At 36.5% G+C, this 12,239-nt stretch overlaps 1 protein-coding gene across 1 annotated transcript in view; it reads left to right on the top strand.

Annotated features, from left to right (window-relative positions):
• Positions 1-12,239, top strand: part of GMPS (guanine monophosphate synthase) — a 77,474-nt gene that overhangs the window by 24,833 nt on the left and 40,402 nt on the right. Inside the window, exon 2 of the mRNA XM_056807588.1 lies at positions 1,491-1,672. Within this exon, the coding sequence (XP_056663566.1) occupies positions 1,491-1,672 (182 nt within the window). The remainder of the gene's footprint in view (positions 1-1,490; positions 1,673-12,239) is intronic.

A 12,239-nucleotide genomic window follows, 5' to 3' on the forward strand; every position in this document is an offset into this window, starting at 1 on the left:
CTATAGAAATATTTTTGTGCATATGGGCCCTCCTTCAGTTTTTGAATAGTGAGTTCTTAGTCCAAAATCTGGACTCTTGGGGTTGATCAAACACTAAATTCCTAGTGTAAAAATGGAGATTTGAACCTAGGACTTCAATCCCCAGAAGTCCTTGGTACTTCCCAGAATTCCCTATAATCTTACCTGAGTCTCCATCTGGGCGAGATCACAATTAGTATTTAATAGGCTCTCTGCCTCCCAAGAGCTCTCTTCCTCTACTCGGCCATTGCAACATGTAGTAAGTAGGCTGTGAATGGGCTAATCAGCCCTAGGTACGTGGTTTATTATTTTGTATCCTTGATTTCTAATAATCTTTAATAAACCTCATTAAATATAATATTTCTATTACTAGAGACTAATTTAATTTTTACACTAGGCTCATTTCCATTTTAGTTTTTGTGTACCCCTTCTGTTCTCTTGTTAGGCCTCTCTGTTTTCTTAATTTAGTACCAGATCATTTTCATGATTCTGCTTTGTGTTAGAGGTTGGGATCTAATTTCATGAAATCCTTATGAATGCTTTTTAGAATTGTATGTAAATAGTGTGAAAATTCCTCTCCCTAGCCCTTTCATCGGTTGTTAGACCTACAAATGACTAAGCCCAGAAAAGTGTGAGGTTTTCATTTTATCCCAGGATGTAGTAGTCTGTCTTCTCCTGTGAAGCACAGAACCTGAGTTGGAAAGATCTACAAAAGATCATCTGAATCTGGCCTGGTGTGGAGTATGGAGGGCTTCTGTGACAGAGAAAGGCTGGCTTGTAAGGAAAGAATCCTGGAGCCCAGGCCTGGGGATTGGTTTGAATCTTTCTTCCCATTATTGCTAAGTGAGCTGTGGGTCCGTGGTCAACCCATTTTACCTGTTAGAGCCTTGGTTTTCTCATCTAGAAAATGGGACCAGTTACACTACCAAATTTCATGAGATAATTGATAGCTTTGTAAATCTTAAAATTCTTCATAAATGAATTATTATTTTTCTTGCCCTGGTTAAAGTAATTTGCCTACAGGCTAACGAGAATCCTGACACTGAAAGGAGAGTGCCTTGGAAAGTCCAGATAGTAATTAATCTTTTTATTTTTCCTTCTATATTGGAGTAGACTCCTAGACTCCTTACTTCTCAGCAATACTTATGTTCACAATTAAAAATCTTTTAAAAAAATTTGTTTTTTGCTGCTTTAATTTTTTATTTAATTGATTTATTTAGAATAGTTTTCCATAGTTACATGATTTATGTTCTTTCCCTCCTCTTCTCCCTCCCCCCTCCCAGAGCTGATGAGCAATTCCACTGGGTTTTACATGCATCATTGTTCAAAATCTATTTCTATATTATCATAGTTTGCAGTAGAATGATCATTTAAAGTCAGTATCTCCAATCATATCCCCACCGAACCATGTGATCAATCATATGTTTCTCTAATGCATTTCTACAAAAACCTTTTCCATGTTATGTCCACAGTTGGAAAATGCTGGAGGAGACCTTCAGGATGGCCGACACCATTATGAGGGCGCCGTCGTCATTCTGGATGCTGGTGCCCAGTATGGGAAAGTCATCGACAGGAGAGTGAGGGAGCTCTTCGTACAGTCTGAGATCTTCCCTTTGGAGACACCAGCTTTCGCCATCAAAGAGCAGGGATTCCGGTAGGCCTTGTTCCTGTTCCTATGTGTTGTTCAGGGTCCTTTGGAGATCTTGGGATGTTGGACTAAGCAATTTGTTTGATCTGAGGAGATGTCTTCATGCTGTACTCTGAGGTTTTGTTCTGAACTTGTCTGGGTGCCAAACCCTTACAGGTAAACAAAACTTGGAGCAGCTTTACTAGAAATGCCCCAGAGCTTGGTTATGCTTTTGAAAAAGTGAAAATAATGTGGGCTTATTTAATTCAATTAATTTTTAAAATTTCAGTTTATCTTTAAAAATAAGCTCAGCTTCTATAATCACACATGTAATCTGCTGAGGGCAAGCTGAGTCATGTATCTGGTGACACAGTGAACATGGAATCTGGTGTCGGGAAGACTTAAGTTCAAATCCAGCCTCAGACGCTCAGTGGGGTGACGCTGGGTAAGTCACTTATTCTCTGCTTGCCTCATTTCCTCATCTGCAGAAGGGGGATTCCTCCTAAGGTTGTCATTAGGATCAATTGAGAGAATAATTGTATAGTGCACATAGAGGCACTGTGTAAATGCTTATTAACCCTTCTCATTTACCTAGTGTGTGTTGCAAGTGAAGGAAAGTAGGCAGGAGCTTTGCTAGAATACTTTTCCTTCAAGAGAGAAATTCTTTTAAAATGGGTTTATTCTTACCTCATAGAGAGATTTAATTATAAAAATACAAAAAGGATGTCCTAAATCTAACTTAAAAGATAGTCGCACAGTTTGCTGAGCTCTGAGGACACTTTAGCAAGATCCTCGAGTGTTCTATTTTCTAAGCTTATTTTTTATGAATTTTTATTGATACTTTATATTTCTTACTATAATATCCTACATAGCTCCTCCTAACCCCCCTAGTCCATTCCCAGAAAACCATCCCAAAGGACAAGAAGGATTTCATACAGTGGGTAACGCCTGGACCTCCCCACTCATGAAGGGGCAGGTTGGGGTGGCTTTTCGCCTTTCTTTATTTTAGTCTCACTTGATCTTTATAATTTTGTTACGTTTACTTTTGAATTTGAGGCATGCCATTCTTTCCCATTCCATTCCATTCCACTGTCTATATAGTTTTCTTGACTGCTAACTTCACTTCCCAACTGGTCAGTTGGCTCTTTTCATGCGTCTCTAAATTTATCACATGCATCATCTCTTCCAGCATAGTCATATTCCTCTACATTCACATACTGCAGTTTGTTTAGCTGTGGATGGGCAGCGACTTTGTAATTCTTAGCTGTCATAGAAAGTGCTGCTGAAAATATTTTGGAATACATGTGGACTTTGTTTTTATTGGTGGCTTCCTTGAGCTATAAGTCCAATAATGGAATCTATGGCACAAAGGATATAGACATCCGTTCGAATAATTCTAAATGTTTTCCAAAATGATCGTGCTATTTCACAGCTCCCCTAGCATCAGTATGTCTGCCCTACAACCTCTAACATTGATTGTTGCCAATTTTTAAAAACTAATTTTTAGGGTGTGAGGTAAAACGAGAAATGTTTTTATCCTTTGCCCACTTATCTGTTTGAGGAATGATTTTTAATCACACCCACAAACACACCAACATATTGTTTATATCTTAGATACCAAAACATTAAGAGAAATTTAACACAAAAGATTTTTTTCCCTATCTGACCACTTCTTGAATTAATGTTGTCTGTGCAAAAGCTTTTCAATTCCAAGTAATAACAACTATTTTGTTTTAGTAATTGTCTCAATCTCTTGTTTGCTTAAGAATATATCTTTTAAGGGCAGCTAGGTGGCTCAGTGGATAGAGTAGCAGACATAGGAAGCCCTGTGTTCAAAACTGGCCTGAGGAGGGAAGCTGGGTAGCTCAGTAGATTGAGTGTAAGGCCCAGACAAGGGAGGTCCTGGGTTCAAATGTGACCTCAGATACTTCCCAGCTGTGTGACCCTGGACAAGTCAGTTAACTCCCCCTTACCACTTTTCTGCCTTGGAACCAATACACAGTATTGATTCCAAGATAGAAGGTAAAGGTTAAAAAACAAACAAACAACTGGCCTCAGTTATTTCCTTTTAGCTGTGTGACCCTGGGCAAGTCTTTTAACACCAATTGCCTATGTCTTGGAAAATATTTGAATACTTAGTATTGATTCTATGATAGATGGTAGAGATTTTAATAATTTAGGGGAGAAAAGAAGAATATGTTTTACCCAGAGCTGTGAGAGGTACATGATCTGTTTCTCTTCAATTTTTTTATAGTTTGATCTTTATATATTAAGGTCAGATTCTTTTTAGAATGTATTGTGGAGTGTGGTATAAGCCACTGATCTAAGCCCAATTTCTTCCAGACTACTTTCCAGTTTTCCTGGGAGTTTTTAGCAAATGGAGATTTTTTCCCCCTTGGTAAAGTATGTTTTCCTCTTTATCAAACTTTGGCTTATTGAAATCTGTTGTTTTTGAATTTCTATTTTCTAGTCTTTTCCAATCATCTATCTCCCTATTCTTTAACCAATACCAGATGGTTGTGTTGACTGCTACTTTATTATATAGTTTGAGGTCTGGAAGTGCTTCCACGCCCCCCGCTCCCCCCCCCCCCCCCCCCCCTGCTTCTTTTCATTATTTCCCTGGGTAGTCTAGATCTTTTGGGTTTTTCCCAAATGAGTTTTTTGTTATTGATTTTATTAAGCCCTGTGAAGTATCCTCTTGGTAATTTGATTGCTATAGCATTAAAAATATAAAATAATTTTGGTTAGTATTATAACTTTTATTTAAGACATGTTTTGTAAATTGCATCTACTTGAGTCTTTTGTGTTCTTTGGGAGATGTTAGGTATTTTAAGTATTTTGTAGTTATTTGGAATGGGATTTTCCTTTTTTAAATTGTTTCTTGTTTTGTTAATATTATGAAGATAATGTTGATTTTTGAGGATTTCTTTTGTAATCTGCAGTTTTGTTGAAGCAATTATTTCAGTTAGTGTCTTTGCTGACACCTAGGCTTTTCCAAGTAAACCATTATATCAGCAGATAGAGATTGTTTTAAAATTCCTCTTTGCCTCTCTTTATTCCTTTAATTTCTTTCTCTTGTCTTACTGCTATTGTAAACTTTTCCAGAACTCTTTCAAATAATACTGGAGGCTTTTTTTAAAAGCACCTTTTTGATTCTGTATATTCAAGACCATAGAGGCAATTGAAGTTACCTTGTCTTAGGTACAAAATAGCTGTTTTGGAGAAGTGTGGGAGTTTGTGAGAATTAAAGGAAATGGTTAGTCTGCTATCTTGTTACTCATGTGACCTTGTTCTGTGGCCTATTTTTTTTATTGACACTTGGCTGACATTTTGCTGAATTTTAAAAAACAAAAGCAGCACACTCACAACTTTATTAAACACTTTTTCTTCTCCCCTCTTTTAAAAAGTTGTTTTATTTCTAAGTAACATTTGACCTTTTCTTATATAGATTATGTTCTTTAAGAAAGGTATATTCGGGTAATATAGGAGCATTTATCAGAATTTATGTCCTTGATTAAGTGACTCAAAACATGTGGGCTTCATATATTAGTTGTGAAAAGGCTGTTCCCTTCAGTTTTTGCACAGAAAGGTAAAGAAAGGAATTAATGCAAAATTAGAGTGAAAAAGAGGGTGAGGGAGAGTAAAACCTTCATTTAAAATGGATGCATTTTGTTTTTGCAGAGTCTTAATTCTGGAAGTAGAAAGAATAATACATCAGCAATGCAGAATAGGCATAAATCTCTATTTTGGTCCAGGCATTCAAATAAAGAGAGTGAGCTTTGTCAGATACCTGTGAGAGAATTTTAGATCGAGAACAAGTCCAGGCAGGTAATTCCGTTGTTGAGTCACTAATGAGAACTAGGGGCGTAGACAAGCGAAACATCTTTCTGGGATCCATCCTAGGTGGAGTTAGCTCCAGAGCCAGAGACCAAAACCTCATTTTCTCAGTTCTTGCAGGCCAGTCCTGTCTAATGTCTCCTCCCCAGCCCCCATCATGCATCTCTCAAAGGTGTTGCAGTTTTCTGAGCCTTGAGTATTATACCAAGGAGCCTAGATAAAGCAGCATTTTCCTCTGTTAACCCCTAGTCAAATTTGGGCCTTATCAGGAAGTCATTAATACTTTTGCTAGAGGAGAAGTGAGTATACAATTCTTATGTCCTAAAAAAAGACAATTGGAATTTTTTCTTATTTAGTCACTAAAAAGTCCTAGGTATCTTGCTTTCTTATTTCTTGTTTCCTTTTGATATGCCTAACAGCTTTGTATATCTCATATTTTTACTAAAACTTCTCCGTTGTGGTCAGGGAGATAGGTAGTAAGTAGCAAATTTTATTGTGGTTAATTCAATATCATAATTCATGTTGAATAGTGTCTTTTTATTTTGAAGGTAAAAATCTATTGATTTTGTGTTATCCCTGTTAGAGCTTTTAGAAAGAGAAATCACTAAGTTCCATAAAGGAATTAAATTTATTGCTATTTATTTGTCCTCTCCTTTTTGATTATAGACTAAAGGAATTGAAGGTCCAAGACGTTAGCACTCATTTAGTCTGGACTCTATTTGTAGAATTATAGGGAGTGGCATATGGCTTATCCAGAGTAAATAGTTTGTAGCAGTTAGTTGAAGGCATCCTGATGATTTGGGACAAATAGTTAAGTTTGTTCATGTGTGGTCCTTCCATGATTTAATGCAGTTCCTTGTTTTACAGTTTGGTATTGAGTTCAAAACCGACTCACATTCTTTCAGTCTTCATCTTCAGATGCATTTTATTGCTTTGGATAGTAAACAGACCATTGACAAATTGCCTTTTCCCAAAATAAGCCGTAGTTACAGCCTACTTGTTTTTAGTCCAGTCTAAATCAGGTGGGATCCTGGACATTTAAACTTGTCTATCACCATCTCCATTTTTGGAATTTCTTTCAGGCAATTCTGCTTTTCAGTAGTAATATAGTGCATAGAGTCTTTTGCCCCAAGTCAGGAACCAAATCTAGCCTCAGCATCTACCATTTCTGACCTTGGACAAGTCACTTAAACTCTGTCTCAGTTTCCTCATCTGTAAAATTAGGATAATAATAGCACCTACTTACCCAGATTATAGTGGAGATCAAATGGGATTCTTTTGTAAAGCACTTTGCAAACTGTAAATCACTTTTTCAATACTAGATATCAATGTGTTTATTAGAGTTAATCATTCCTTTGATAAAAAGAAGACTTCTATGTCTCTTGGATGTAAAAGAAGAAAAATCTCTAACAATTTTTTGGCTAGATGTTTTATTATCTTATGGAGGTATCCATGTCTGATAGACTTTCTTGGACTTTAGAGAACTGTTTTAATGTGTTTTTGAATGAAAATAAGTGAATTTTGTCTGTTCAAATGATCTTTTCCCCTCTTTACTCCGCCATTTTTGTCTTGGGGGAGTTTTCTTGCCAGGGACAAATATCTTTTCAGAGCAGATGGTTTTTGATTGTGTCACTATTGTTCTCATTGTGTGACGACTGTGCTATAGTGAAGACAAGCTAGATCAGTAACTCCTCCCATGTCTAATACCGCTGTAAACTTTGGTCAGTCACTAAATTCCAAGCTTCATCCAAGACTTTTTCCCCCCAGTGGTCTAATCATGTTTGCCCTCAACATCTTCCTAACAACTGTAACCGTGAAAATATGGTTTGCCAAGACTGTGAATTGCCAAAACTGTAAAGGTTTTGGCCAAATTGTAAAGATATTTTTTAGTGTCTTGATTTAAATCAAAAATAAGTGGTCGCCATGGGAAAATTCCCAAATATGAAAATACCCAAGTCAACTGGGTTTTATGGAGATTTTAATTAATACAAATGAAGGAGTTAAAGGGAAGGGGGAGAGAGAGAGAAAGAGAAAATAGTAGAAAGGGCCTAGGCCAAATGGCCTAGGCCTGAACCTTAAGGGAGAGAGAGTCAGTCTTTAGCACTCACCACAAGATCGTCCCAAGCAATCTCCAGTTCTTCACTGAACTCCTGAACTGAGTTCAGAGCTCCAATTCGGCTTACAAACTGAACTAAAAACAAACTGAACTGAATTCTCCTTTTAAAGAAATTTTCTCTTATATTCTCTCCCCTAAATTTTCACATCTACCAATCACAGTAGACTCTTTTTCCCAGGACTGTCCATTCTTAGTTCTCACCACTCTTTAGTTCTCACTTTCTCTGGGTAGATTATATCTTCTCACCTCTTTTGTTAAGCTTGCCTTTTGTAAGTTGCTTGACCTTTTAGTGATTACTTTAACCTTTATAGGTACTTAACACCCTTTTGTATTAGATCTAAAAATAGACCACCTAGCTTAGGGTTTTTGCTTCACTATAAGTATGAGTTGGGGACTTTTCATTGTTCATTCAGGAATTTGCAACTTTATCTTCTCCTAAGGTACTGTCTGAGCAGGGTGGAGTAATTTTAAAGTTCTCAATACTTTCCTGACCAAGTACCTCCATTGTAGAAAATGGGGAATAGCTTAATCAAATCTTCTGAAGTAGAGCCTGAGCAGTTTTAAGATTCACACAACTCTATTTTAATTAATACTATTCCCGCCTCTGGATTTCCCTACATGCTCTCTTTGCCCTCCCAATGATTACTGAAACGGAAATAAATAAGTAAATATGTATGTGTATATATATATATATATGTGTGTGTGTGTGTGTGTATATATATATATATAATACACACACACACACACACAGAGTCTTGGGTCTTTCAAAGGGCCTTGACTTACATTCTGATGATGAGTTGGGCCATTTTGCATATGAGCTTGTCAGTTCCCTATATTGTTTTCCATGTATTGACCTTCACATATTCCTTTGTGCTTCTGGGTAACTTGCTCCTTGTGGGCTTGAAGAATCCTGAAAACACTTGCTTAACTTCTCTATGCCAATTGGCACTGTAATAAGGTCACTGAATTGTACCCTTTAAGTGCTACAGCTTTTGCTTGCCTCTTTGTAATAATTCTCATTGATGATGCACTACAAGAGGGCAATGGACTGCATGTATAGGACATTAAATCTAGGCCTCCACTTTCGCTTTGTCAAGATCACACATTTGGGGATAGTCCAGTGTTAGTTAATGCACCCAGGTATGGCATTGGCTGTCACATATTGAAATCGTATCTCAGTCCTAGAACATATTACTGTTTATACCTCCATGTTCACCTTGAGTCACTTATTAGTGGCAGAAGGCAGAAAAATAAGATAAAAGTGGCTATGTTGAGGGTAGAGTATCTAAAATAATAACTATGCACAACTCATGCAAACTTCATTTTACAAATCTTATTTGAACAATTCAAACGTAACTTTACTATGCTAAGACCATATCCTATTATTAATACAGAAAATCAAAACTAACTACATTAAAACTCAAAATCAACTTATGATACTAATAAAATTAAAACTTTTAAATAATTCAATTATATACACATCTATATAAATATACATATCTATACAATTTCTATGTATATGTTATGTATAAACTATTTACATGTTGCAGGATGAAAATAAACTCCCCCCTTAAAATAGTCTAAGCAAAACTTAAAATTTTCTCTAGAAAGTAATATACGTTTTCTTGATTGTATCGCCTAGGAACACATAAAGTCTTCCTGTGAAATAAGATCTTAATGTGTAGAATTATTATTGTTTTCCCAAGGTGATTTATCTGTATTTATTTATTTCTATGGATACTCGTCACCTGGTCATGATGTTGCCGAGTTTGTGAGAAATGTGTCCTGTATGTGTATGTTATTTTGTAGTGAACACTTACCAAATCTTTAAAATCACCTCATCTGCTACTGTCTTCTGTCTTTGTGTTGTTACCATGTAGTGCTTGTTTGCAACTATAATGAAAGTGTGTAATGTTAAAATGTCCATAATCAGTCTGTGTTCCTCTTTGTGTTGATTTTTTTCTGCAATGTTTTTGTTACAGTTCAATTGTCCTTTTTGCTGTCATCTATGTTTCTTCTATTTTGTCTTTTCCTTTGTCTTGGTCTTGATTTCTGTCTTCATTTCATTCTTCTACTTGAATAATTTCTTCTGATATCTTTTTGACTGCAGCCATCTTGTCTGGTGTAATCTCTTCTGCTTTTGCTTTTTTCACATGAGAGCAATGCAGCCATGTTTCTTTCTCTAATACACAAATAACTGATGATGTTGTCAGAATAACACAGAAAGGTCCAATCCATAATGGTTGTGTTGTACTAGTTCTACTAAAGTTTTTTATGGAAATGGAATTCCCAGATTTTATCAAATGGAGTGCATAATCTAATGGACCCCCTTGAGTTAAAATTCCCATTTCTTATAATTCCCTAACCCTGTTTTGTATTCAGCAAGTGCAAGATCCCCTCCAAGCATAGATACACAAGCTGTTTTAAAACTTTTTGCCTACAATGGTGAATGCCCAAATAACATTTCATATGGTGAGATATGCACAGCTCCTCTTGGTCTAGTGCGCAGATAGAACAGCGCTAGAGGCAAAATATCTGGCTCCTTCAAATGAGTTTCCATGCATAATTGATTTCTCTGTTTGGTCTCTCCATATGCTCAGAACTTTGAGAGTGATATAGGACATGAAATTTTGGAATGATACCCAGATTCTCATAAACTTGTTTTAGAACTGAATCTGTAAAATGGCTCCCTTTGTCAGAATCTACTCTTAGTGGTATACCATATCTTGGCTACAAAGCTTGATGTAAAACACTAGATGGAAAAGCTTCTGGCCATCTAGTTAGTTGGTCCACTATTACTAGACAAAATTTAAATTTTCCTGATTTGGGCATGTTGATATAATCTATTTGCAAATGCTCAAATGGTGTGTGAGCTAGTGGACAACCACCAAAAGTCTTTTTCTTAAATATGCTTTTGTTAAATTGTGCACACACAGAGCAAGCTGAGCAGATCTTATTTACCACAGTGCTAATTCCTGAAGCTAACCAAGTTCTTTTAACAGTATCAATTAATGCTTGTGTCCCCAAATGACCCTTTTAATGTATTGCTTGGCAGATATAAGAGTAAATGCTTTTGGAAGAATTGGTTTTCTCACTGACTATCCAAATCTCATTTTCTTTTCTAGCTCCAAAATTTTGCTCCCACTTCTGCACCTCTTTGCCATTGTATGCTTTTTCTAAATCTGCAGTATCTATAACAGAGAGATTCATAATGCAATCTGGAGCATTTTGCGCAGCATATTGTGCAGCCATATCCATCCTATGATTTCCTCTGGCAACTAAGTCTTGTCCTAAAGAATGCCCTTTGCAGTGAATCACTGCAAACTCTTTTGGAGGTTGGAGAGATGGCAGTAATTCTTAAATTATTTCTGCATGAACAATTCTTTTCCCACTAGATGTTAAAAATCCTCTCTGAAGCCAGAGAGAACCAAAGTCATGGTAAATTCCAAAGAATGCATATTTGGAATCAGTGTAAATATTTGCATGTTTGTCTCTCACAAGCTCGCATGCATGTTTTAAAGCAATTAATTCTGCTCCTTGAGCACTTAGATTCCTAGGTAGTGAAGCAAACCATAGGGTCTCAAATTCACTTACTACCACAACACCTGTAAATCTTATTCCATTCTGCATATGTGATAATCCATCTGTGAATAAGATCAGGTCAGGGTTGTCAAGAGGTGTGTCTGAAAAATTTTCTTGGCCTTTCTATTAATTACACTACAGTTTCACAATTGTGCAATGTTCCCCTCCTGTGTTGGTAAATCAGTTAATAATGTAGATGGATTTAAGGTGTTGCATCTTTTTAATGTTATATGTTCATTCCCCAAAAGCACTATATCATATTTAGCCAAGCATTGATCTGAAAATGCTTGCATTCTGAACTTTTGGAGAAGTGCCTTGACTTCATGTGAGCAATAAACTGTCAGTGGGCAGCCTAACACTAAATCTGCAGATTTGGTAACAAGTAATGCAGTTGCTGCCTCCTCTCTTAAGCACGGCGATATTCCTGCACCTATGGGATCTAGTTGACCAGAATAATATGCAATAGGACGTTGGTTTGGTCCTAAGTTTTCCTGAAGCTCTTCCCTTTCGCTCATGGACATAGAGTGATAATGATTTTGAATAATTAGGGATACCAAGAGCAGGAGCTGATAATATTGCCTCTTTAACTTTGCAATTGCTTGCAAATGCTCTGGTTTTAGAAGTGTCATGGTCATGGTCCAGCCTCACTCGCGACTCCAGTGTTCCTGACAGGTGGCGAATGATCAGTCAAAATAAATAACAGATGGAAGAAGCTTAATCATTATGGCCATGGGACTGCTTTGCATCTGACAGCTGTTTTGCCATTCCCAGGCTTGGTTTTTATTTTTATACCCATTTTCTTGGCACGCAGATTACATTACCTAACATACATGTTCAAAGAGAGATAATTGGAAAAGTGATACTTTAACTTTTAACAAATCACTTGATTAACATTCTATATTCTTATATTGTGATTACAGACAGCATACAAGATAAATGATTTCGTCACAGGTGGATTAATTTTCTCATTACCCTGTGAGAGGTCTTGAGCTTACAAATAAGGAAAATTACTTATTGCTTTTAATAAAATGGAATAATTAATCAGAAGTTCTTAAAAGA

The sequence above is a fragment of the Monodelphis domestica genome, chromosome 8 (assembly GCF_027887165.1).
Source record: "Monodelphis domestica isolate mMonDom1 chromosome 8, mMonDom1.pri, whole genome shotgun sequence".
In the NCBI taxonomy this organism is placed as follows: domain Eukaryota; kingdom Metazoa; phylum Chordata; class Mammalia; order Didelphimorphia; family Didelphidae; genus Monodelphis; species Monodelphis domestica.